At 43.8% G+C, this 27957-nt stretch overlaps 1 protein-coding gene across 1 annotated transcript in view; it reads right to left on the bottom strand.

Moving 5' to 3' along the window:
* Positions 1 to 10830: 10830 nt before the first annotated feature.
* Positions 10831 to 27957, bottom strand: part of st6galnac5a (ST6 (alpha-N-acetyl-neuraminyl-2,3-beta-galactosyl-1,3)-N-acetylgalactosaminide alpha-2,6-sialyltransferase 5a) — an 88655-nt gene continuing 71528 nt past the window's right edge. The window contains 4 exon segments of the mRNA XM_063218937.1: positions 10831 to 11151; positions 12093 to 12200; positions 25858 to 26104; positions 26107 to 26224. Coding sequence (XP_063075007.1) covers positions 10884 to 11151; positions 12093 to 12200; positions 25858 to 26104; positions 26107 to 26224 — 741 coding nt within the window. The 3' untranslated portion in view covers positions 10831 to 10883.

Genomic DNA, 27957 nt, shown 5'->3' with positions numbered 1-27957 from the left:
TATTCGTAGAGCAATACATTTTTAACTTAATGATGTAATCCACGATAAAAGCCCTCACACACCAGCAGCATGCATGCAGCTCCACATAAGAGCTGTATCCCTCCCATGTTTGACTTTAGGCACCATGTATTTTTTTCCAAATTCTTCACCTTTAACACCAAAGAAGTCTCTCCCACTGTCCTGTCTCAAAAAAGCCAGCCAAGAGTATGTCGGGCCTAATTCTGACAAAAATGAAGGCTAATGGGACTCATACTCTGAAGTCAAGATCCCAAGATCAACCATTTTAGAACTGATAGCATCAAAACTATATGGTGTTTGAGATGAAGAATATGAAAAAAGAGAAATGGTGCATAAAGTGAAACATGGTGCAGATACAGCTCTTATAAGGAGCTGCATGCATGCTGCAGGTGTTTGAGGACTTTTTATCATTGATTAAATCATGAAGTTAAACATGTATTGCTCTTCGAATAGCGAATATGTCACCATCTCTCATTGAACTCCATTGATTTTCATTGTGTTGCTTTCCATGATTACAATGACCCTAAACATACACCTGAGGCCAAAGTCGATTTTCTGGAGAGGTGAGAGTGATTCAGTGATTAAGTATGACACCCAATCTGCGTATTTGAAGTGTTTTGAAGTGACTTATCTGCTCATTTTCACATTATGTTCGATAGGCGACAAAACTTTTGTCTTGTCAAAATCTGCCCTGTCTGTGTTCAATAAAGGGTCAATCTTTCTTTGGTGCATGAAATTTATTTTTGTACATACATTTTAATTCGGGAGGGTTGTAGCTTTCATATGAGTGACTTCTGAAGCCAAGTGATTAATTGAAAGTCAGGTTATTAGCTGTTATTCCAAACAGATGGATAGGCGACAACTCTTTTGGAGGCGAGTGTATCCATGCATATGCAATATCTATGCAATATAATGAACAAAAAACGGAGTGATTTATTTATTTATTATTTAGGAGTTCATTATTAATAGCGCATTCAGGCACATTCTTTTGCATACAGCATATATTTAATGATATACTACATCACGTTGTGCATAAATCCAATCCCACAAATTGAGGCAAAGTAGTAGAGTCTATTAGTGTTGGTAAATGGGTGAGGACATTTACTGCCGTGTCAGACAAACATTAGCTACAATAAAATCACAAAATACCAAAACATTTTCCTAGTAGCAGCCATTGTCTTGTAACGAATGAAAGCTCTGACACATTGTTTTGGCACTTTTTGTAGATGTGCAGGGAAGATGCTTTTCAGACAAGGAAAAAGCTGACCATCTGGACTGCCCTGCCACCACACTTGTCTGGCCTCATCTCAAATAAAAAAGGAATGTTCTTTTCCTTCTGCTGATTTTAATGGGCAGCCACAAATCACTGCAAAATGATGTGTCAATTTTCTGGGGTGACTTTAAGGCTTTGCAGAGGGATGGCCTGATGGACTTTTGGCGTCCAGATGGACGACATATGACTCTGCTCATCATGCCCCTATCCATCAAGGGGATAATCATCTCTGGGGTCGTGTTCTGCACAATTTCACCCATTAGGGGCCTTTCACGGCAGAGAGATGGCATCCGCCGCGCACAGAGGGCAACAGCGCCATCGCTGGTCCACACACACACCAACAGGGGAAGAGCCATAGAGCAGGGAGCACTGTGAAAGCCTTTTCCCTTCCTGTATGTGACATCTACACCTCTGAAAAAAGCATAATGGAATTCTGTCTAAATTCCACAGAGGGGAACATTTTTTGGACTGATTCACTGATTGCAATGTTACAAATACTACATACAATAGGGTTACATCAGAGGTGGACAAACTCAGGCCCTGGGGCCACATGCCCGCAGAGCCTTTCCAAGAAAGGCAACTTTTAAATCTAAATTCATAAAGTCACTCAACATTCTTACAACGGCTCCCTAAAACAGGGGTCTTGGCTGAGAACTTAACACTAAGTACTGTAGGCTACATCTAAATGCATTTTATTATAATGTGTAGAAATGGCAAATCTGACAAATTAATGTATGTCAGTGTACACTATTTCTTATTACTGACACAGCTTATTATATTATTACGACATCTGGCACTTGTGTCTATATTCTATACCCAATGTGGCCCTTGGGCCAAAATAACTACCCATCCCTGGGCTACATGATGTGCATGCCATTACAGAACAATCTCAGTTAACATCAGTGCATACTGTAAAGCATTTATTTCCCCATTTATCCTGCCACTGTACTACCTCTTCTTACTTTATCCAAATGCTGTACAATACAATACAGTACTCTCATCGTACTCTTATTGCAGCTACAAATGGGTGAATTTTCTGTCGAAAATGTTAATTCCTGTAAGTCTGCACTTGCTACGCTCAGTGTATTTTTAATATAACTGTACCGTGGATAATGGTGACAAAGTTACGTCTGTTTAATATGGAGTCGTATAGTTTGTGCATTAAACCCAAATTTGAGTTTAGCTATAACCCAACAGCATTTCTTCAGACCTATGGGTTTTTATATCACATAATAAGCTCTAAGGGGCCTTTTCAAGGTACAGGAACTCAACTGGACGCATACAATACATGTTTTTTATTAAGCGTTTTATGAGCCAGCAGAGAGAGAGAGAGAGGCAGATTTTATGACACAGGCGGAGAGCACCTGACACCTGTCGCTTTGCAAGGCCTTCTGGGTAAACTACTCATAGCTGACATGTGCAGGGGAGCCGCAGCGGATGTCACTATTCCTGGAGCTGCTCCAGCTTCATCTGGGCAGGTATTGATCCCTGCTGGCAGGCCAGACGGGCTCAGAGCTGGGCATCATCGAGGCCCCAGACGCATGAGCATCATCATCATTCTGCAGTCACATCACCCCAGGGAACAGGGAAGAAGAAGAAGAAGAAGGCAGAGAGGTAGGGAAGGAGGTAGGGAAGAGGAGGAGGGGAGAGGTGGAGTGGGGGGAAGGATTGGATTTCTTTTCTATTTTCAGTAAAGTTTGGAGTTATTCATGGTTATTATCGCTATCCATGGTTGAGAGCAGTGTAACAGCAGGGGAGAACATCCAAGGACTGAGAGGCAGGAGGTATGAGGTATGAATGATCTGAGAGTGACAATAAGCAAGGCTGGCATGTCCACTGGGCAGCACTGAGAACAGAAATACAGTATAGGCCAGGCCTCAGGCTCCTGAATAAAATCTGAATGTAAGTACTACAGTGATGTAAGGATACTAAATGATATGAGATGACTAATGACAACTACTGTTTAATTCATCTATCACTTCTTTTAAAAACCTGGACTGAAGGTGAGACATGGACATAAAACAACATAGAAGACATATGCAGAGCAGAGGTATGCCCCCCTTTCTCCCAAGCTCTGTGTCCTTGGCTCCAAAGACAACAGCCACTGTCACGGAGCATGTGCAGGTATTTTCAGTGCAACATGCAGTGTAACTTCCAAGCAATTCCTTAGTGCATTAAACCACTTTCTTATTATGGCTGACAATGATTTGTTTTCATCTGCTGCACTGATAAACGTTCATTTTCCAGGTCTTTTTTGAGAAATGTATCTCCAAGGTTACTGATGAAGTAATGTACATGGACCAATAACATAACCAAAATATAATCTGCACCACTGCAACACTTCTTCAATACTACTGCAATTACATTTAAGGGCATTTCTTACACAAAAATGTTGCAAGTATAAATGCATTCAGCGTATTTTGGCTTATTCGGTTGCTTTCACTGTGAGTCTGCTAGAAGTTGCCGGTCTTGAAGGCAATTAATTTTCTTTTCTTCCATTTGACACAAGAGGAGGCTGGAATAAGGTAAAAATCTCCATCTTGAGGTAAGAGAAATCAGTGGAGCGACTTCAACCAAACTACATCCATTCCCTTGGTAAAAAGCAACCAGATAATGAGTTCCTGCTCACCCTACAAGAGGTGAAATGGGTGTGATATACAGAGGGATCCATGGCAACAATTACTTGCAAAAACTGTTGTTATTGTCATGAGTTATCTCAGAGACTCTGGTTTGAGAGAACACTAAAAATCCAATTTCAATTAAGCAGTGATCATATTTGGGCTCTCTGTTAGTTTTTGTACTTTAGGCTATTGTTTTGTTAGTTTCTGTTTTGTATGACTGGTTTGATTTGAATCCATCCTTGTGAAAGATGAAAGCTATAAAAATACAAACAAATGAATGAGGTAGATCTCGATTTTAGCCTATGCAGATAATATGGATTTTATCTGTCTCCACAAACTCTCTCTTAACAATTCATTCTCAGGTGAATAGTTGGCATTTAGTTGACTTAATTAGTTGACTTAATACTGTTTTTTTGTTTTGTGAGTGAGTTTTACAGTGTTGTGAGGAGGGGCAAGACACTGGCAGCCAACCACGTTTTTTACATTTTTTGACCGAAAGCGGTTTCCAACAATCAGAGGTTAAGTTGTGCGCAGCCAGGGTTGCGCAGCCAGGGAAAACTAAACATTAGAACCCATGTATTGTATTGTACCCAATAATTGTTGACTTAATTTAGCCCACTTGAACAGCTTTAGAGAGTGAATTGGTGAACACTATAACAATACAATATCAAAGAGTCAGCAGAGAAAGTGTATCCATCTTTGTTACCAATCACAAGATGCCCTCAAAGATAAATTCCTGTTTTTCTGGGCTTTTGTGCTTTTATGGGACAGGACAGTCAAGAGGTGACATGAATATAAATGGGAGAGAGAAACAGGGTAGGTCTGGGAAATGACCAAAGACGGACTCGAACCCGGGTCCCCATGGGCCCATTCATGGATAGGTGCATTAGCCTGCTGTGCCAATGATATTTCCATGTCTTTCTTTTTTAATTACAAAACACCACATCCAGCATGCTGCATTAATTGACTTGATTTGTATTTATCTATGTTTGTCTTTTTGATCATTTTCATCTGCCGGTTTTTAATGATAGTTCAATTTACTGAATATGCATTTTTAGCCAGTTTACACAAACTAATTCTAAACCTCAACATAACTATAATGACAAAACAGAATTGCACTTCCTAAGCGCAAAGAGGAGTCCTTTGTGCCCTTTCCCTCTTTTGTCTGTGCTAATACAAGTGTGTAATACTGTACTGAACTCGTGCCAAAACATAACGCCCTCTCTGTCTACAAAGACTTTCTGTAATGAGGACAGTCAAGATACTCGTCAGTTATGTTGCCCGCTTGATCACAACAGATCTCAATAAACCCCAAACAAATTATCCTGAGTCTATGTGTGGTGATCACGGGTGACACTTTAGTAAGTCATTTTGAGGAACATAATTTTGAGGAGCACAATTTACAAAGAAACACAACAACAAAATATGAACATCGCTAGCATCAACAGTGATCACTTATTCTAGGCTATCTAATGACAAAGAGAACATAATCCCAAAGCCCTGGATTAAATGCTCTTCTTTTTCAGCATAACTTTGCTGCCACCATATGCCCACTCTGGGCTGTGGTGGTGACTGAGCGTTAGTGTAAAAAAGCACTGACTCCAGCAATGCAGGGAGCAGCCGGCAGATTTAGGGGCCAAAAGAAATGCTTACGTTATTACTCTCTGCAGCAGGCCCAAAACTTTTCAGCTCGCTTGTACAAATAACCACAAGCCAAGAAAACATGACCACAGCAAAAGCAACCGAACAAATGCACTATGAAAGCTCGGTGCATGAAAGGCCAATGAGAAATTAATTCAGTGCCTAAGGTGGTCTCTCGTCTGGAAGAAGACAGTGTACACAGTGGTGTTTAAGAGGTCGTAATAACAGCCATGTCAATGCTCATGACTGAGGCCAGTACATATCATACAGGCCCCACTTTGCAGCAGTGGAGGGGAAAATTGTCATTGACTAAGAGATCAGTGATAGATGCAAGCAAGGCAAAGGAGTTGAATTGAGATTATATGACACCACAACACACACAAAACATGCTGAATGTGCTCTCACACAGAATGCATTGTACACACACGCACGCACGCACGCACGCACGCACACACACACACACACACACACACACACCACAAAGCAGCAAAACGTATCAACTTAAGAAGGCGTTAACATCACTTCCACCTAACAACAAAATAACAAACACAAATGCTGCACCAATAAAGGCACCTGCAGTATGAGATAAGATAAGATATAGAGACTAATGCCACCTGTTGTGTATCTGTCTGTGTCTCGCTATGTCTATGTTGCAGATGCAAAAACTCCTTAACAGCATGCAATGTTTTACCTCAGGGCCCTGATGCAACCACCAGACACAGTGGCTTTGAAATCCAGAACACCAAGCAGTGTTGCCCTGCCACATGCACTCTAGAGACCAGGCAGGTACACCTCTGATCATGTGATTCCCACTGAAGCCTTGAAAAAAGGGACCTGGAAGGATGCCTGCAGCACACAGCTCATCTCTACTGTAGCTTGTTGACATAATGCATGCAGGTTTTAGTCCTGGTTAAGATCTTGGACAGCTTGTTCTTGAAATGGCACTACTGTTGTAGACTACATACCTTGCCATCTGCCTCACTCTGGAGGTAGGATAGGATGTCGATGAACGGAACTTCTATTACATACTAAATCCCTTCCCAAATACTGTTGTATGTTCCTCTCAATCCTCTGCTGTGTACTGTGCTCAGTCTGATGTTTTTTTGCCAGCATTTTTTTTTTTTTAGCATGGCACATATACGCCTGGGGATATTGAGCAGCTTAAATAAATAAAAACAGGTGTCCGCCTGTCCATGCAGAAACTTATGCACTTGCATATGGCACCTGGCATTTAAAGACGGCTCCAAAGCAACGTGGCCAATAAGTACAGCCACACATTTGCCTTGTCTATCTGAGATGGAAACACAAACCATACTGGTAAACTATTTATCAGCATTTGGCAAGAGAAGAGGATTTTCCATTCAGCACTTGATCTATTTTGTTCACCATCTTAACAGCAAACTCTGCATCTTATGCCCCACAAGTAAAGAACTTTGCATACTGTATATATAGTCAAAGAGTAAAAACAAAACAGTTGTAATTTTATGGTAGGGGCAAGACTTGGCAGGCAGCAAGAAACTAGGTTATACAAACAGTATTCCTATTTTGAAAGTAGAGAGTAATTCTGTGTCACAAGGGAGAATGTGCATCATTTTGTAGACCACCAAGAGCCGTGGGAGGGAGGGCAACATGGGGTCTGTTCAAGGCAGACGTGGAACAGTTAGCAATAATTAAAGAATCCAAGACAACAGAAGTTGATTTTCAGCTGATTTAGGACCTTTTTATTTTAAAGAATCCAAGGCACATTTACGTGTTTACCTACAGTATATATGCTGCTGTTCCCTTCATTAAATTCCAGAGAATGCCTGACCCCAAGAGATTACCCAATCTTGACTGAATGAGTGATCATTTCCCCTCACTGTGTCGGAATTGTGCCAGATGGGTGGCATTGCCAATTGTGCAGACGGACAAAAAGTCCCTCCCCACCTACCAAAAAAAATCTTACAGGAGCTGGAGTCGAAATAATACCATTTTTCCTTCTCGGCTCGGCAGACAATGTCAATATAATGATCAAAATTTGTTTCAGTTTTTCACGCTTTCTATTTGGTTATTAGGAATAAATGCACTTATGTCTGCAATGCTGTCCTGTACCAACCAAACTGCTGTCCGCATCTGACCTTTGCAGAAGAGAGTAGGCAGTGTGGTGCTAAGGGCACTCTGTCAGGGATTATGGAGACAAAAGCTGTCATTGTGAAGCACAATTGATGCTCTTACTGAACTACCACTAAAGGAGCACCAGCACCATTAATGTCCCCCCCCCTCAATTAGGTTAATGCACACAACAGTACAGTATGCTACAACTAGCAAACATCACTACATGTTCAAGTGGAAAAGAAGGCATGGCAGGAAAGATTTTTCTGGCATAATATTCTGTTATTAAACATCCATTATGTTTTTTGGGTTTTTTGAGTTTGTTTAAATTGTTTTTTTTTTCGCAACAAACTTATCTTATTTTGCAAAGGGAAGGCATAACCAATATTGTGTAATATTGTGAAGACAGTCAAGTGTGCACATTAGTTAAAATGCCATGTTTCACCAAAATATTGAAAAAAATATTGTCATGTTGTGAATCCATATACAGTAAAAAAAAAAAAAAAAGTTCCATTCGTTACAGAGTGCACATACTGTATGTCTACTTTGAAAACAGTGCAATTTTTATATTTTTCATTTTGATTCCGACCAAAATGTGATCGTTTCCAAAACTGGTGCTATCACAACAGAAGTTACACATAAAAAATGTGATGACACACAGCAGGTCACCAGACAGCAGTCTTGGTCAAATAAGGCTAATAATTCTACGAAAATCCTCATGCATTGCATAGACCTCGAGTCAACAAAAGCTTTGGGAAGAGGAAGGACAGGAAGGAAGCCGGCTGCCAGACTGAGGCCAGTAATTGGTATTCTACACCCACATGCACCTCCCTTACGAAAAACAGACGTACACACATTGATCACTTACTACTACTGTTAACTGTACTGAAGCATCAACTCTTCGACCCTCATTGTGTCGTTTAACGCTTTACTGAGGGAAGATGGTTTGCTTTTTCCAAAGTTGCCGCAGGACACACTATGACCTATTGATATTGTGGTAAGCAACTGTTGCTGTTTCTTAGGGAAAAAGTAAATCCTTCTGGTCTGGCATTTTTATATGTTTGTACACACAAAGATACCGACAATTACAAAGACAACAGAGACGTATTGTATCACAGATACACACTGACAGCTTGAGTAAGTTCATTCCCCGTTCTCTTCTCTGTTTGGCCCGAATGATGATGCAAGACTGTCTGAGAGTGACTGGACTGGTCTTGCAACAGATGCCTGATGAGTGATGCTGCTGACCACTCCACTCCACACTACAGTCTAAACAAACTCTCCCCATTGACTCACCACTGATGTGGTGTGTGGTTACACAAAAACACTCAGTCACCAAGCTTCTCCCACTTTACCAATTATAACTTCAACCAGTCAACCAACATTCCCATACAAATGAACCACAAACAAGCAGAGCAAAGCACACTTCCCCTAGCAGTCAGCAGTTTTGTGATTTTAAATGATGGAGATGATACAGATGCTTCTTCTGTGTATGAGTGGTGTACCGACTGACACACACACTGCATCAGATAATTTGTCTGATCGTATACAGGGGTCCCCAAACTATTAACTACTTAACTCCACAATATTTATGTATTTTTTAGATCCGTCCCGAGCATTTGACCGAGTAAATCATGGTAAATTATTTTTTAAGCTGCTTGAACGGAATACTTGATAGATACGCATCCTGCAGTATTGGTACTATCATCAAACTATGCAGGTCAGATGGGGCGAGGCCTCTCCTAGTAATTTTGGGGTTACCAATGGCATCAGGCAAGGTGGAATTCTTTCACCTCTTCTTTTAATCTGTATGGATGATCTGTCCAGGAAACTTAATGACTGTAGGACTGGATGTATGGTTGGTGACAAGGTTATTAATCATCTTCTGTATACTGATGATCTTGTTATCCTTTCTCCCTATAGTGCTGGTCTCCAGCAACTACTCAGAGCCTGCTCAGAGTATGGGATAGATTTTGACATCAAATGTAATGCAAAAAAGAGTGTTGTCATGATTGGCAGATCTAAGGAGGACAAAAAGATGGGGCTGGATGGGGTATGACTGTGGATGTTTTATATGTTTGTTTTTGTTGTTTCTTTTATAATGTATATTTATGTCTTGTAGATAATCTGGACCCTGAGTCTGTTGAATAAAGTTATATACACTATATATATATATCCTGCTAATAGGCCAAAGGATGCTCATGGCAAAACAAAATGGTGCAGCAGCAGCAGCATAAGCCTTTTATCATTCGTTATTACAAGACAGTGACCCGATACCTGACACAGCAGGCAGAGCGCTACTATCGCTTGGAACGTAAGCTTATCTTACTTGCAGGAGACACAAACGGACCAAATAACAATGAGAATAGCCACTGATGACCCACTGCACATTGGGCCATCTGTAATTTCTGAAATTACACTTTGCGCTGTACACGCCAGTAGGCGGTATCTCCTAAACAGGCCCTCAGCTTACACAAACCCAAGCCACAAACACAGAGAGCTAGGCTACCACAGCAGTCAGCGAGCTCAACATTGTTACTCACAAAAAGCCATGCAATTGTACCATTTCCACTACAACTTAAGTTAGCTGCTCTTTCACCTCACAAAACCAACCATGGAGGAGGAAAAGGGAATGGTTTCAGAATGGCCATCATTAAAAAGCTAGAGATAAACAAATTACTGGCAATACTTGTAAGAAGCTAGACCAACTGGACAGGATGTCTGGTGTGTGTGTGTGTGTGTGTGTGTGTGTGTGTGTGTGTGTGTGTGTGTGTGTGTGTGTGTGTGTGTGTGTTTGAGATCCTTGCCAGGATGCAAGATGTGGGCAACACAAGCAGCAGAGGGAGCAAAACTAGAACACACAGTAGCTGGGGCTGGGCTGGCTGCTCTGATTTCTGCTACCGACTCTCTCTCTCTCTCTCTCTCTCTCTCTCTCTCTCTCTCTCTCTCTCTCTCTCTCTCTCTCTCTCTCTATTGTACTATCGCAGGTAATCCTGGCAATCCTGCCATATTAATCCACATCACAAAAGAAGAAATTCATTTTGAAATGCTTACAACTGGTGGCACCTACATGCAAAATTAACAGCTTTGCTGTCTGTGCAGCATTTATTGTTACTGTATGCCTCAGACAAGTTACTTCAGTTGTATATTACTCCATAAAAAACATGCCTGTGTTTGTGTCATGAGCCTTGACCCAAACAAAACTCTGTCACAAAAGGGATGGCAAAGTGCTGCGCAGGTCACGTCCTCTGGGCGCCAGACGGAACGGTGGCAGTCGGGGCCACGACGTCGGGGTCGGTCTGGTTTTTGGGCAGGGGCGGCGGGGCCCAGTCGGGCTGGTAGAAGTGGATGTCAAACGTCCGGGCCCACTTGGCGAAGACACGCTTCTCCGTGATGAAGCGATGGTGGCTGCCACGGCGACCGCGCTCGTGGGAGATGTACATGGCACACTCGTCCGGCCCCAACGGCTCGTAGTAGTGATAGGGCACGGACGGACGCTCAGAGCCTCTGTGAGCGAGAGAGAGAGAGAGAGAGAGAGAGAGAGAGAGAGAGAGAGAGAGAGAAGGAGTAAGGAATACATGGAAAAGAAAGAGCTGACTCTGAATGCATATTTGTGTGTGAGAGAATCAACGGGTGAAGAGAAACAGCAGAGAGGATGGTGCGATGTTGGATTATCATGCTGACGCGTGGCGAAGATAGCGAGTGCAGCATAGCCTTAGGTGATGTGTTTAACCTGGTTCAGGGGATCATGAAGACAGTATAATTGTGATACTGAGAGGCTAATAACCTATTAGAAGGGCACTGAAGCAGAATGGGAACAAAATGAAGAATTTTACTCTGCTGTCATGATAAGCCAGTCGCTAATGTGTGTGTGTGTGTGTGTGAGAGAGAGAGAGAGAGAGAGAGAGGAAAGAGTATAAAGTGCAAATTGAATTGATACCATTTATTCAAGGGATATTCAAGGATAATTAGAATGCCATATTTGCTGTGCACACAAATTAAATGTCCTGTTTCTTAATAAAATATGCACACGTTTGCTTGTTTTTAACATCCAAACTTCCAATTTCACCCAGGCACATATGAATTAGAATGAATAACAATTTTGTATAAAAGTATTTATAATGTGGGTGGGTGTTGATTAGCATGCAGAATGTCACACTGTTCATTTTTCAGCTTATTTTTATATATAGTTATATAAAGTTTATATATATATAGTTTTCAGTTTGCAGTGGATTTCATCAGGTTGCTTTACCACCAAAGAAATGCATCATATTATCCCCAAATGTACACACTCCTGTGACAAAGTGGCAAGGTGGTTGTCCCTTAGGGACTTGTTACTGTTTTAAAGGATGCACACATGGTGAGTTTCCATTAATAACATTCCTGAAGAGACATGTCCATGCGTTGTTAAGGGCACCCATGTGACCCATGAGTTGGGCTTACTGTACCTGCAGTAGTCTGGAGGGACCATGCCGTAAACATTGATCCTGTCACACAGCTCCAGAGCTATGGTCATGGTGAACCAGCCAGTGCTCAGCCATGAGTTGGAAATCCGTCTGAGAGAGAGAGAGAGAGAGAGAGAGAGAGAGAGAGAGAGAGAGAGAGAGAGAGAGAGAGAGAGAGAGAAAGAGATGAGGTGCTTCTGTAGACTATTATCGACAGAGGGGATGAATGCCCAGCAACACCCTCTCCCAACAACGTCCTGTCCAATAACGTCTCCGTCATAATGTCTTCCTAATGCAATATGTTACAGGAGCACAGTGGCAGACAAACAAACACTGGTTACAAACAGGGCCTCCCTAAGTGATTGATGGACGGGCCCTGACGGCTTGTAAATTACGCCGCTCATTTCTCCATTTGGCGTTTGCCACATTAATAATACAACTCACCAGATGGCAACAGGCAGGTTCATAGAACACTCTGGCAAGCAACAGTATATGACCTCATGAAATTCCACCGTATGCTGCAAATGGATTGTTCTCCAGGCATTTTGTGTGTACAGCTCTAAAAGGTATGACTAATTGCTCTCAAGTGTTGAAAGGACCCACTCCATCATTTATTAGACAACGTACAGTATATTAAGGAAACATGACTGATAAACATCGACCACCATACATCGCCTCTCTAGATGACCTATAGTACAACATATCTCTTTTTTTCTTAAAAAAACAAAAAACATTTTGGCCTTTTTATTGCCTTTATTTGACAGGGTAGTTAAGGTAGTGACAGGAAGTCAGCGAGCAGGGAGAGATGGGTAAGGGTCAGTAAAGGACCTGAGCCGGGAGTTGAACCCGGGTCGGCCGCATAGCAGACGAGTGCCCTACCATTTACACCACGGTAGGACCAATACAGCATTATCTCTATAATGACTGATGATCAGCAGGAGTGGTCTGCACTATGGGGAGGCCCTAGACTAGCATTGCTACTGTGGAGGATTATTTGGGGATTATTGGTGTCTCTGTGCTCTGAGGAGGACAGCACTGCACTGCTTGGTAGTCCATTGACTTCTTCCAGTTAAATATTTGGATGGCATGAGGACTAGAGACCGCAGAGCTAATGTGTCCAATGTATCCTTCTGTGTTTTCTACATTTGTACAGCAAATAGCTTTTTTTACAGAATCTGTTTATGAAGCTTACACAATAGCTCTTTTTGACTAGGGCATAAATTATGCTCTGAAAGCTCTACAGTGCTATTTATCCTCTTTGGTCTTTTTTTTTACTACTAGCCTAATGCATTTGGTTCCAGGTGCTGCTTCCGCTTATTGTTTGATGTATATTTACAGCAGGGAATTCACAACCGAACCCTCTGACATTCACTGGCAGCATTTGCCCTCTTAAGAGATATTATGCACTGCTATTTTGCTAAAACAGGACTTGACATCCGCCATGTTTTTCAAAGAGGTTTTCCACTCTTATTTTGCAGAAATATTATTTTGCGATGGCCGTGTTTTCAGAAAACAACACATAACAAGAATACCCTATGTACATTGATTTAAACAATTGGTCTTTGTCAAAACGAAATAGGTTACAGGTCTGCAGTTTCTCACGGAAAAGAGGAACTGTATTGTATCAGTGAAATCAGTGATATTAACATGACATAGTATATTTGACATTTGAAATACTATCCAAACTTAAAACTTAACATGTAAATGGAAACCATTGTGCGGTGGAGAACGAGGTGTATTTAAGTCCCAATTTTCTCCTCCATCCTTGTGTGCTAATTACAACAAAGCCTGGGGGTCAACCAGACTGCAGGAGAGACGTGCAGCAGAGATTACCCTGAAGAGCTCCTGAGCCTGACAGCCGCATAGCGGAGCGGCAGCGGCAGCACAAAGGGATCAAATTCCAGCCTGGCATATGAAGCACATTCACCGCAGCTGAATGAGACGATGACATGTCAGGGCTACTCCGCAGACTACCCCCACCAGGGCCAGATTAAAGCACAGGCTAGATATGGCTGCAGCCTAGGGCCCCCCACCAGCCATGGAGCCCCTGATTGGCCAAAAGTAAAAAAAATGCAGAACTGTGATAAGATGCGATATTGAAAAATTAATCTGTCATGTTGAGTACAGTTGGTAGACATGTTATCCTCAATTCCTAACTTACAGTTATGACAATGTCTAGGTGAATTAGTCACGAAATTTGCCTTCTGGGGGGCCCCCACAGCAACCTGTAGCCTAGGGGCCCTGGGCCATCTTGATCCGGCCCTGCCCCTCTCCCACTTTAACCCCCTCAGCAGACAGACAGACGGGTGGGTGTCAGCCAGGCATCTCCAGGCCCCGTTTACACTACAGCAGGGAAACGCTGATGAATTATGGCCACGGTGAAGTGCAGTGAAGCCACAGCAGAGCTCGAGTTGTAGGGGGATGTGAGAGGATGCCACCCCCCCTACAATGAAAATGGTCTAAAATCATCCCCCTCAATGAAAATGGTCAAAAATCATCCTCCTCTAAAACAGGCATCCCTTCTTCACATATTATATTAAATTTGCACTTTTAACAAACCCCCAATACTCAGGATCCATCTCTGACCATTCCCCCTGCTTTAATTTTACAACTCGACCACTGAGCAACAGGGATCAACTACCCAGGCTGCCACAAGTCACACAAAGTGCAATGAGGAATTAACACTGAGTCAGCAGTGACCCTACAGTACAAAGTCTTTGCCATTATATGATAGTCCACTCAACAGATCACGGCCTTCCTCCCACCAGCAGCATTAAATGGGTTCAATTTACCGGTCAATTTATCAGGTCAGCTAGGACCGAGAATTACTGAACGCAGGTTGTGTGTGTGTGCATGTGTGCGTGTCGTGTGTGTGTGTGTTGTGCACGCTGGTTCATGTGTGGATGTTTGGCTGCCTCCTGCTGCACTTTGCCAGCTTGGGTTCTTTTCCCTATGCTGCAGCAAAGGAAGACTTCAAAGCGTCGACGCCTGCCCTTGATATCCGATGGCATCTTCTAACTGCCATGGCGCATCTCCCTCCCCTTGCCCACAGCTGTCTGGCGGTTGCCGGGGGGCAGACAGGCGGCTCACGTCCTCCCGCAAGCCTGCAGCGCTAAATGGCCAGACGCTGCCATCTCCTCAGGTTTCTCTGTGGGCATGGGCACGGGCCCTCCACCAACCGGCTGCCTCCTGTCAGAGGCGGATCTAGCCATTTTGGGGCCCTAGGCGAAAAATAAACATGGGGCCCTCAAAAGTCATTACATACACATACAATTCTGTGTTTTGGTGCTATTGCATTGTTTTGTCTCATTTATATATTCGATTACTTTACATAAGTGATTGTTTTGTGAGTTTACCGCGACTGGTGTGACAGTTGGGGCCCCTATGGAGGTCAGATTTGATCTGAGCCCTAGGCAATTGCCTAGGTTTGCCTAATGGAAAGTCCGCCTCTGTCTCCTGTCCTCTCCCTCCTGTGCTCTCCCAGCCATAATCACCCTGCACTCTCCGTCCTAATCCAACCCCCTGAGCGTTAGTGTGTTTGGGCACATCAGAGAGGTCCAATATACTGTACTGGTCCCCTATACCCATTTCTTTGCTTGGCTGTCTCTCTTTCTTCTACTCTCTCACTGTCGTTTTTTCACTCTCTCTCTCTTTCTTCTCTCTCTCTGTCATTTCTCTCTCTCTCTCTCTTTCTTCTCTCTCTCTCTCTCTCTCTCACACACACACACACACACTCTCTCTATCTCTCAGGTAATCTCTAAGAGCCGTCCGATAGCCAGGTCCAGGCTTTGGCTTTTTGGCGGCTGTCAGGCTGTTATTTGTGGATGATCATGCCTGACAGACAGACCTGAGCTCCGGCACAGTTCTGTGGGAGAGGAGAGGGCACAAGGCTGCAGTGTGGAGGTGGTCATGGTCCCTCTGGTCGGAGAATACATAAAAGATGACTACAATTACAGGGTGCACTCAACCAGAAAGCAGCAGAAGAGCTTTTTGGGGTGGAGGTTCTGGGAGTTATTACTGGCCTACAGCACTGTACAATACACAAACGAAATATTTCAAATGGATTAATAACAGGAGAAAAGCACTGTTAAAGGGCAATTTTGTAAGAAAATCAAGTTAATCTCCTTTTTCCCTCTCATTCATGACATTAAGAGTTTTCCCCAGTTGATGGGTTTGAGGCACACACATGCACAGCATTGCCAGCCTCAACAAGCTAATCTACAGACCGAGCATTTCATGACTGAACAGCTGACATGCCTCCTATAAATGGATTATTGGTGACCTGCAGCACTGAAATCAAATAACAAGGCCATTACTTCCTGGGGGTCTCTTCACAATATAAATCCTATTTCTTAAATACAAATCTTTTTTTCATGTTCTGAAGCCTGATAAACACAACATGAAATAATTATTAATCTGATGAAGGATTTTTTTAACTGTAGTTGGAAAGCTGACTGATGTTTGATCCCATGTTTTGCAATCAGAAAATAAAGCTTTTGAAAAGCGTAACTGAACAACAGAGCAGTGATACAAAACCGAGGAAGCAGTGAGAGGGGTGGGGGTTGTCAACGGCCTCCAGTCCAGCTGAGTAATCTTCATGTTATCCTCCATGAGTTCTGTGTTTGCACTGTATGTATCATCTGTACAGCATCATCTTTTATGTTTGAGTGTGTAATTTCATATACAATCAATTTTGTTTACTCATATTGTATACGCGCTTTGAATTCAACTTCATAATTGTGATACTGGGCTATATAAATACATGTTGTATTGTATTGTATTGTTTCATATTTAGTGTATGCTGATTAGGCATGGTACGGTTTGCGTTGCAAACCGAGACCGTACGGTTTGCATGTCACGGAACGGGGTAGTGGGCAACCGCACGGTGCCCACGGTTTCCAAAAAAAAAAAAAAAAATAGTGACCACCGGCGGACGACGCTATTAAAATCCTACTACTTTTACAAGCATAAAACACAAAGACTACGTCGGATATTGAGTGTGGAAAGACTGATTTCTATCAGCCAACTGAAAGGCATATTAAATGTAACAGCATGACTAGGCTACAGTAGCCTACAAGCAAGTGCAGTCGGTCAGCAGCGTCACCCTGTCCCCCCTCTCTCTCCACGTTAGCGCAAGTGACTGTTCCCAGCCTTTATGCTGACCATTTTAAATTAAATGAACATGAATTTACAAACAATGACAGATTAGCAGAACAAAGTAGACTATGACTTACGTTACAGTAGCCTAGTGTAGGCTATCCACGTGGCATTGAATGGGGATTCCGGACGGCAAAATGCGAGATAATTTAACCAGGCATGCAAACAGGTCAGGGGTGAAAAAGGTGACAAGGGCGCGGCGCGGCGCGGCGCGGCGCGGCGCGGCGCAGTGCACGCGCGCAAACGCAGGTGCACACGTGTGTGTTGTGCGCAGTGGATGATCTTGTATAACAGTCTCAGACTAGGGGGGAGAGGATTTAGCTAAAAAAGTCTTTAAATGGTGAATTTTGAGCATACTGTAGTTATTAGCGACCAAGGGACAGTGAACATGAGAACTGCCAACCTTACTCCATGACTTAGCTGTCATGTCTGATGGGGGGTTGGGTAGATAGCTTGATAAAATAGGTTTTTATCATGATAGAGCAGTGGTTCTCATAGTAAGTTTCCCCAACACCCCATTGACCTCATCAAAACCCTTAGTAGGCCTATTAAAAAATAAAATAGGCCAAAATGCACCCAAATGACACTAAGCACCCCTCCTCTCATCAGTCTCCTAACACCCCCTCAACACTTGCCTGGTTGTCATCTCATGCATATTTAATCATCATATTTCAGACAACTTGCAATAGGCTACAAAAAAAATCTTTGTCAAAGTTTGAATTAGCTACTGAAGTTTTACTCAAACTACTCAAATTTTAGCCTATTCACCTATCTCTTTTAATGTCTCCCTGTAGAAAAAATAAGTAGGAATAGGAACGCTCACTTTGACCTGGAAAAAAGTATGTTTCACTAAATATCGTTCACTTTTTTAAGGTCATTTAGATATAGGCCTACAAAGGAATCGGATTAAACAAAAACTTGGAATGATTTGGCCAACTATTGCAATTTGTCCTGTGTCAAACGCTAGACTGACTGGCCCAGCCTTCTCTCTCCCTTCCCTCTGCCCGCAGCATATGCACGATGTTGCATGCCTCGCGTAGTCTACATGCGCTTTTTCACCTGTTTTTTTATCCATATTTTTTTACCCGGTAGCTACTTTAGACTTTTCCCCCCTAGCGCACTCTCCCGCTGAACTCTCCAAGTTGGATTCACTCGCGCAGAAATCAGATGTCCTTTGCATCGACTATAACCGGAGAACAAGTAGGCCTACAGCGAACGGAAACTGAACTATTCTACTGTTAGCGTAAATGGACATTTCAAATCATTAACCGAAACAACAGAATACCAGGAACACGTGCGTGCAACCACGTTTTCGGAGCTCTTATGAGAATACATTATTTTTCACGAGGGCAGGGAAGCTCCGGAGTCAAATTATCAGGCAAAACAACTAAACCAACTGTGAGGTGTGGGGTACCTGTTCACTAACCACGCAGACTTCCACGTTTAGAGCTAAATCCAAAGACGGCACATTTCAGGATTTGGGTAGGGGAAAATGGTCGGACACAACTCTCTATATTATAGAACTAAAAGACATTTGATATAACTACGCAGCCCAGCCGACCAGAAAACACAGGGTTTTGCGCTCTTTCCTTTCGAAGTATGAAGACAGGGCGGGACTTAGATTGAGCTCGTTCTTGTTATTGGCTGTGCCGACGAACAGAAATACTGTGATTGGTCAAAAGTCATTGTCGGTGGTGGCATCTCTCCAGCAATTTGCCATTGAGCTGTATGACATTTTCTGCGGTATACATTTCAACTCGCTCGACATCCCCCCCCCCCAATATTTTCTCCTCGGATCTGCACGATTCACAGAAATGACCCATTTTTATTTCAAAACGGCGAATTTCGCCGAAAAGCGGCAAGTTTGCATGCCTGATTAACATATCCATCAGATTCACTGCGCTGTCCTTAACTGCAATCAACTGTAGGCCTAATTACATGTAGCCAGTTAAACTCTGACGGACGGAAGGGGACTTTGTGCTGTTGCCTAGTTAGGGGCCAAGCAGCGAAGCTGGCGAAGGCCCCTATAGAGTTAGTAGGTTTTCTTCATTATTATTCTCTAGTCACCATTCCTCTCCCTCTGCAAGTCTATGGCAGCCCATAGAACCGTACGTAGGAAAATGCTGTAAATCGGCACACACATTCGGGCCCGGCTCAGCATTACCCACAGCAATTTATAGGTCCCCAGCCCCAACGCTCTAGCGCCACCAACAGGTCAAAGTTGCAGGTACATTTCTGCTTGTAACTTTTGAACCGTTGGGCCGATTTTTATAAACTTGGCATCCCTGGAATCCTTGGGCCAAGACGAATCCAACGCACCCTATGACGTCATTTTCCGCCAGGATAGTTTTCCCGCCATTTTGGATTTTGTAAAATTCAATAAAAATGCTATTTTTTCGGCAATTTTTGACCAATTCACCCGAAATTCAGTATATAGTATCTCTGTACTGAGCTACACATGGGGTCTTCAGGAATATTGGATATCTTTTATCGTTTAGCCGTGAGAGCCAATCAAAATTGTCGTAAACGTGGCGGAACAGGAAGTGAGGTCTTATCTCAGCAACCGTTTGTCGAATTGGGCAGGGATTTTGTAAATCAGATCCCCACCTCAAACTCTGTAGCGCCACCAGCAGGTCAAAATTGTAGCTACATTTTTGCCTGTAGCTTTTGAACCGTTCTCCCAATTTTCAAATTATTGGTACACAGGTCATCTTCACACTATGCTGCACCCAGGTATGGATTTTCGTAACGATTGAAAAAACTATCAGCTCTCAGCAGCCATTCAAAATTGTGGAAAGAATGGAGGGATTTTTCTCATCTCTCTGTCCCCTTTGCCAACGGCACCTGCGCACGTTCACTGACACCATTCTCGGCAGGGGGTCTCTGGACACACAAGAGACGAGAGCTTAGGTGTGTGCGTAGTCTGCTATTGCTCTAGTGTCAACCAAAGCCCCCCAGCCCTTGCACATACCCCCCCCACCCCCCACAGACAGAGAGAGAGAGAGAGAGAGAGAGAGAGAGAGAGAGAGAGAGAGAGAGAGAGAGAGAGAGAGAGACCATTGTTGTTCTCTCGGTTCCTCTGTCTCTCTCTCTCTCACACACACACACACACACACACACACACACACACTTACTTCTATATACACCAATTCCTCAGACCAGTCTCTCAAAAGGCTGGCCAACATTACATTGCAGCCTATAGGATTCTTATGTTTAGGATTTCAAGGACATATCTATTTTCAGTAGGCTCCCGATTCTTTTCCATAATATTGTATGTCATATAAACAATTTTACTAAATAGAATGATCACAGAGGATTATAATTGCTGTCCAAAAAGCAAACCTCTCAAGTATAGAAATGACTTGCTGATATTTTATAGACTAATTTGAGAGGGAATGGAAATGTGTTACTCAATATAAATCAAGGGCAGCACAGGCCCTGCCATGGCCAACCGGTAGGGCACTCGTCTATCATGCGGCTGACCCGGGTTTGATTCCCAGCCCAGGTCCTTTGCCTACCCTCCCCGTCTCTCTCCTCATTTTCCCCTCCAAGGAATGCACCCAAACATTGGCGAGATTTTGGCCAAAGGGGGCGCTGCAGTTCCTTCTGTTGCCATGGCAACTTTGGCAAGTTTACTGCTTGGCCCCGCATTGCTGCTTGCAGCTATATTTAACATTGATGTTTAACACTATAACAAAAATAAAATTTGACTGTTTTAAAAGGCTCAGCTTCACAGGAGTTTTGTGAAACATTCTTGTGCATACACTTCTAAAAAAACGATCTTTTAAAATTATTTGTTACCTTAACTTTCACATTTTAACATAACATAACCCTATCACTTGTTCACTTAAAATTGAATTTGACTTCTGATTTTACTTCTATGCTTCTCACGGCCGGCAGTTTCATGCTAGGAAGCAACTGATTCATAAGCGCAAAACTCGCAGAAAGCGGTATCAAAATAAAAGTCCAATTCGTTCTCAGTGTGTCATTAACCAAAATAGTCATACTGCACTGACCTAATGGTCCCATTGCCTACAGGAGTGTAGCTGTTTTATTTTTACACGTCAAATGTGTTATAGCATGTAATATTTGAATATTTGTCAACTTAAAAGTTAGGACTTAGTTCTCCCTTTTTGTGAAATAAATGGAAGCATGTTAAAATCATTGATATCTTTCCTCTTTCAGTTGGGTTAAATGAAGTCAAATTCAACATACCCATGATAAGCTTACATTTTCATTCTAATTTTTATATAATACATTTTATTTTAAAAAAACAAAAACAAAAAACAGAACCGTACAAAACCGAAAACCGTGACCTTGAAACCGTGATATGAACCGAACCGTGACATTTGTGAACCGTACCACCCCTAATGCTGATGTCTCTGAAATCGGGGTTTGTCTTTGATGCTTTTCTTCTTTCCTCTCTCTACTCCCCCCCACCTCACTATCTCTCCCCTGGCAGGCCGCATGCTCGCCTCGCCCTCCTCACCAAAGTCACTTTAGTGCTTACTGCTCCGGGTGCTTCTGGCTCTGGCTCTGACTCTGGCTCTGCACAGCGCCCGTGACACAATTGCAGCTGTTTTGGCGCTCTATAAATAAGACTCAATTGAACAGAGAGAGGGACTCTGCATGTGCCTGTCTGCAAGGTCATGTAGATAGAGCTTGTACATTCCCACTAAAGGCTCTTTTCCTTTTTTTAAATATTGTTTTTTGTCTTTTTCGACTTTATTTGATAGGACAGTGTGAGAGGTGGACGGGAAGCGAATTGGGAGAGAGACGGGGAAGGGTCGGCAAAGGACCCGGGCCGGGAATAGAACCCAGGTCAGCCGCATGGCAGGCGAGTGCCCCACCTTTGGTCACAGCAGGGCCTAAAGGCTGTTTTCCACTGTCGGTTTTCTGGTAGGCCTACTGGTCGACACAGTGCGACTCTGCCTCCACTTTTTGCTTTACAATTGAGCTGTGTCGTGTTTATTCGAAAAGCAAAAAGTGGCGGCCAAGTCGCGCTGTAGGCCTACCAGAAAACCGGCAGTGGAAAAGAGGCATGAATGACATAGATTTGGAGGAGGCTTGACTATGTGAAAGTGAAAAGTGAAAGCCGATTGGGGAACTCCAGCTCCCATTGTCATTGTGACACAGCACTCCACAGCGCACAAATGCACACTGCACACAATGAAATTGCATGTATGCCTCACAAGAGGGCAGCCTTCAATGGCGCCCCTAGGGAGCAGTGCGGTGGGACAGTACCATGCTCAGGGTACCTCAGTCATGGAGGAGAGCACTGGTTGAGTACTCCCTCCACCAATCTGGCGGGTCGGGAGTGGAGCCAGCAACCTTTGGGCTACAAGACTGATGCCCTAACCGCTTACCCATGACTGCCCACTGCCATGTGAACACTGACCTGCGTTCACCCATGTGCTTCTAGCCTAAGGAACTATGTGCAATCATCCCTCTCGCTCCCATCAAGAATGCCAGAGCTGAATTGTCTCCTGCCTGCCATCACCTTTAACATTTGGCTTTTGGCTGATTAAGTCATGAAAATCAATTGAGATGTAAGAATTCTTGAGGTCACTGTCCAGTGTTTCCCATACATTGAGGAAACTATGGCGGCCCGCCATAGTTTAAATTTGGCCGCCATAGTTTCCGAAAATGTTTAAATTTTTTTTTTTTTTTTTACGATTGCCGTTTTTGTTAAAAACGATTTGAATTACGATTTCCTTCGCATTTTCCTCCTGGAGTAAATACATCCTATATAGAAAACCACAAGTGCTTGAAAGACAGAGGGATCAAAAGCCTAGTCAAGTTGTTGTAGTTAACTTGGGTTTGAGAGCAATAAAAAAAAAACCTTCAGAGAAGGGACAGCTGGGATGAGTTTACTAACACTCCCCAGGCTTTGTTTTACAGTTGTAATGAGTTAGGTGACAGGCCTTCATTGACAAGGCAGAGGAGACATCGGGCTGCATATAGAAATTAATGTGTAATGAATGTGAATATACATAAATGTGTAATATGTTGTTCAGCCCTTTTAATGGGAGGAATTTTGAAAAACTGGCCCTGTGACCAGCACCCCTCATGTAGAATGTGTACGCCTATGTGTGTGTGGGGAAAAGGCATAGCCTACCCTCTTAGACCCTTTTTGTTTATGCGTTAACAATTTCACAGTAATCTTAAATTCTTATCTCTGCTCCTATTTTGTTTTATTATTTTTTTCATTACATAGACCAGTGGTTTTCAACCTTTTTCGTCTCATGTACCCCCTAAGCCTTTTCGTTGTGCCATGAGTACCCCCTAACTCATATTTTACATTGCCTTTTCTATTCCAGTGTGACTTTGCTCCATGCATTTCTTAAAATTGCATTTTTCCAAGTACCCCCTGCAGTGTGCTCGCGTACCCCTAGTGGTACACGTACCCCTGGTTGGGAAACACTGACATAGACCCCTGCATGTGTATTATGTAGCCTTATTTATCAAAATATAAATGGCTGAAATGTAGGCCTAGGCCTATAGTTTCTCCATGCGCCAATGTCATACTGTACTTGCCATTTTGCATTTACACTGCGCAAACACCCCCCCCCCAAAAAAAGGCCCGCGTGAAAAGACACCCCCCCCCGGACAAAAAAAATCCCGGCTGCCCCCATAGTTTCCAAAATTTCTGTGGGAAACACTGCTGTCAGAAAAACGCTTTGAGTCTGAACACAAGCAATTGTTGACCACAGCGATTCAGTTTTTTTGTCTAAGCAGTAACACACACATTATTATATATAAAACGCTGTTGGCATATTTTCGCAGAGAATTTCTAGGGCATTTGACATGAAACACCTTAAATAGTTTTTCCTGTCATTTCTGAAGTGTGATGTACTAGCCAACAGCCAAAGACGCTGCAGTGCACTATTTATCCAAAACACAGTTTGTGTGTGCGAGTGTGCACACAACACATCAAAACAAACTCTGACATGCAAGGTTTAAACTTAAAAGTATGTCAAACGAACAAAGGCAGCAACCTTGTCAATCCCGCACAGAACCAACTTTGACATGAGGCTTTGGCAGCCTTGGCTTGGCTGGGAGGCACTGACATGCTTTGCACACCGCCTCATCTTTCTTTTATCATACTCTTTTATCTGGCATTTTGTCTTTGTCCCAGAGGGTGAATTCAGCAAGTGCGGTTATTATGCTCGTACAGCAGTTCCACTATAGAAAAGCCTGCTGGGTGTGCTCCATTTACTGGAACAACAGTAACAGAGGGATAACTGTTTAGACGAGATTTTAATGGGCAACTGAGTATTCTGTAGTTGGTGTCAGCCCACTGGCTGTAAATTATGGGATACAAGGTTCCATAGATGGGCAATAACACTACACGCACACACACGCACACGCACACACACACACACACACACACACACACACACACACACACACACACACACACACACAGAGGAATTGTAGTGTGTCTCATAAACCTTTCAGTTCGAAATCCAATATCAAGCAATTAATTTGGTAGTCAGAATTCCTAGTAATTTCCTGGTCAACCCTCTCCTCTGCATTACAGATACCGAACACACGATCAGAGATGTAGGCAAGCCTTGTGTTTGTGTTTATGTTTATATTTCGATAAATGAGCTGATGTTTTAATCCAGCAACCAAGTAGGCCTACTGAAATTAATTGAATGAATGAATGGATGGTTGAACTGAATGTCCACTTCTGCCTTCAATGCTGTTCATTAATATAGTTCATAGAGTGTGGACTGTATAAGAAGACCATGCTTTTTCTTGCAGTGTGTGCTCTGGGAGTAAAAGTTAGTGCATCACGAGAATGTTAGCTGAATGTTTGTATAAAATGTTGAAGTGTTTAACTGAAATAGAAAATACCCAATATACCTTTTAAATTGCATTTCTCAAAAGCTTGTCTCCCATATGTAACCTGCATACAATTCTCATTATGTTGCAATAAAGCTGAATTTAACTCTGATGAAGCAATAGCAGGTCTCTCCTGGTGCTTCATAACTGGGAATTTGTAAGATTGTAAGATTTTTGTTGTAACGATGTTGCAATGTTGGTTTCCCAGAACTGTAGTTCTTTTTGTAAAGTATTTTTTGGGGCTTTTTCAAGCCTTTATTATGTTTCATGAGACAGGATAGTGAAGGACAGACAGGAAGCGAGTTGGGAGGGATAGAGATGGGGAAGGGTTGGCAAAGGACCCGGGACGGGAGTCGAACCCGGGTCGGCCACATGGCAGACGAGGGCCATACCGTTAGGCCACAGCAGGGCCGACACACTGTAGTTCTATCAGTAGTACTGTATAAACTAACAGGCCGAAACGTGGCTTTCCCTACAGAGGGACAGAGTGAGTTGTTGAGTTTAGGCGTGGTTTTCTGCTTGCATCACAAAGAAAGTCATGCAAGACCTTGTGTGTGTGTGTGTGTGTGTGTGTGTGTGTGTGTGTGTGTGTGTGTGTGTGTGTGTGTGTGTGTGTGTGTGCGCATGTGCGTGTGCGCATGTGCGTGTGCTTGTGCGTGTGCATGCGTGCGTGTTTGCGCGTCGTGTGTGCATGTGGGTGCGTGTGTGTTCGAGTACCACCAACACAACAACAAGTGTTCCAGGCGTACGTGACGTGTACCTGTCCTTGCCCGTCTCCTTCTTGAACAGGTCGTCGAACTGCAGCATCTTCTGCCAGGAGATGATGTAGACCTTGAGCTTGGGCAGCACCTGGTTCATGAGGCGCAGGTTGTTGTAGACCAGGCCCTTGCCGTCGCGCCGCATGTAGTTGCTGGGCCCCCAGAAGATGAAGGCGGCGTCCTGGCTGGCGTTGAGCAGGTCGTGGCGGCCGCGCAGCACGCGCTGCATGCTGGAGTGGGCCACCACGCCGGCGCGTCGTTCATGCGGATGACGCACTCGGCCTGGTCGATCTCCGCGCCACGGCCCCCACCCGTCAGGTGGCCCGAGCTGGTGACCAGGGCACAGCTGTTGCAGTGCATCCTCAGGGGCTGAAGTGGAGGAGAGAGGAGGAGAAAGGAGAGAGGAGAGAGGAGAGGAGAGAGGAGAGGAGAGGAGGGGAGAGAAGAGAGAAGAGAGGAGACGGAGAGAGGAGAGAGGAGAGGAGACGGGGAGAGGAGAGAGGAGAGAGGTGAGAGGAGAGAGGAGAGAGGAGAGAAGGAGAAAGGAGAGGAGGGGATAGGAGAGAAGGAGGAGAGGAGAGAGGAGAGGAGGGGAGAGGAGAGAGGAGAGGAGACGGGGAGAGGAGAGAGGAGAGAGGAGGAGAGAGGAGAGAGGAGAAAGGGGGAGAGCAGAGGAGGAGAGCGCAGAGAGGTGAGAGGAGAGAGAATAGTGGAGGAGAGAGAAGAATGGATGAGAGAGGAGAGGAGAGAGGGAAGAGGAGAGTGGAGGAGAGGAGAGAGGGTAGTGGAGGAGAGAGCGAGAGGAGAGCGGAGGAGAGGAGAGGAGAGGGAGAGAGTAGGAGAGTAGAGGGGAGAGAGATGATGATGACGGACACTGCTCTTTTCAAAAGAGGACTGGGAATACATACAGTACAAACACACACACACACACACACACACACACACACACACACACAAAACATAGTTATACATAACACCCTGTTGATCACACATATAGAGTAGAGTAGCTTTTTCCTTTCACTTCCCCCACCAGTGTTAACACGTGCATGTTTTTTAAAATAGCCCTCATGTGTGGGATTACAGTACAGTTCAATGGCAAATGCCACAGTCGTGGCCAATAAGTGGATCTCCTGCACTCGCATGGTCTGCTAGCCCAGCTCCCCTGCACAGCAGTGCATGTGTGCACCTTCAGGGAAGCCGACAAGGGCGGGACAAAAGGGTCACCTGTCCCGGGCCCAGGGAAATGGGGGGCCAGAAGACGGTGTGGAAGACGGGATAAAGGCCTGGCTCAGGGGCTGGGGGAAGTGTTGCATTTGCTCTCTGACGCTTTTTTCCTTTCCTTTTGCTTTTTTTTTTGCTTGCCTTTTTTTTATTTTATTTTTTAGCTCTGCTCCCTCCCCGATGCTGTTTAAGTCGATGAGATGCAAAACAGCTCGACACCAAAGCTGCTCAATTTGTCCTGGGTGATGGAATCTACTACTAGTACGGACTGGGAGGGCTAGAGGAAAAAAATGAAAAGCAAAAAAAAAACATGAAATGATAATAACAAATGGCAAATGGTTGTTCTCCTGTGGCTTTGCCCTCCTTTAAAGCCAAACTTACATGTGTGTGTGTGTGTGTGTGTGTGTGTGTGTGTGTGTGTGTGTGTGTGTGTGTGTGTATCTGTGTGTGAGTGTGTGTGTGTGTGTGTGTGTGTGTGTGTGTGTGTGTGTGTGTGTGTGTGTGTGTGTGTGTGTGTGTGTGTAGCGGAGGCTTCCTCTGGTGTGGTATCACACCCTAAGATAGAAGAGAGCAGGTCGGGGGCCACAGTGGGGGGGTTTATCTAGCTGTGATGCATATGTGTGAAGAACTGCACATCCTGAGCAAAAGAGAACCACAGAAATATGTAGGCTATGTATATGTGTGTGTGCATGGTACTGTAGGTGTATCTGTTTGTGTGTCTTCGGCTATGTGTGATTGTATGTGTGTGTGTGTGCGCACGAGTGTGTGTGTGTGTGTGTGTGCATGTGTGATTGTATGTGTGTGTGTGTGCTGTGCCTGCCTGTGCATTTGTGCATGTGTTTTTGTGGAAGATTGTGTGCTGGTGTGTGGCTGTGTGTGTG

Source organism: Engraulis encrasicolus, chromosome 16 (genome assembly GCF_034702125.1).
Source record: "Engraulis encrasicolus isolate BLACKSEA-1 chromosome 16, IST_EnEncr_1.0, whole genome shotgun sequence".
In the NCBI taxonomy this organism is placed as follows: Eukaryota; Metazoa; Chordata; class Actinopteri; order Clupeiformes; family Engraulidae; genus Engraulis; species Engraulis encrasicolus.
The sequence above is the reverse complement of the archived record's forward strand: the minus strand, read 5'-3'. Positions and strand labels throughout refer to the sequence as shown.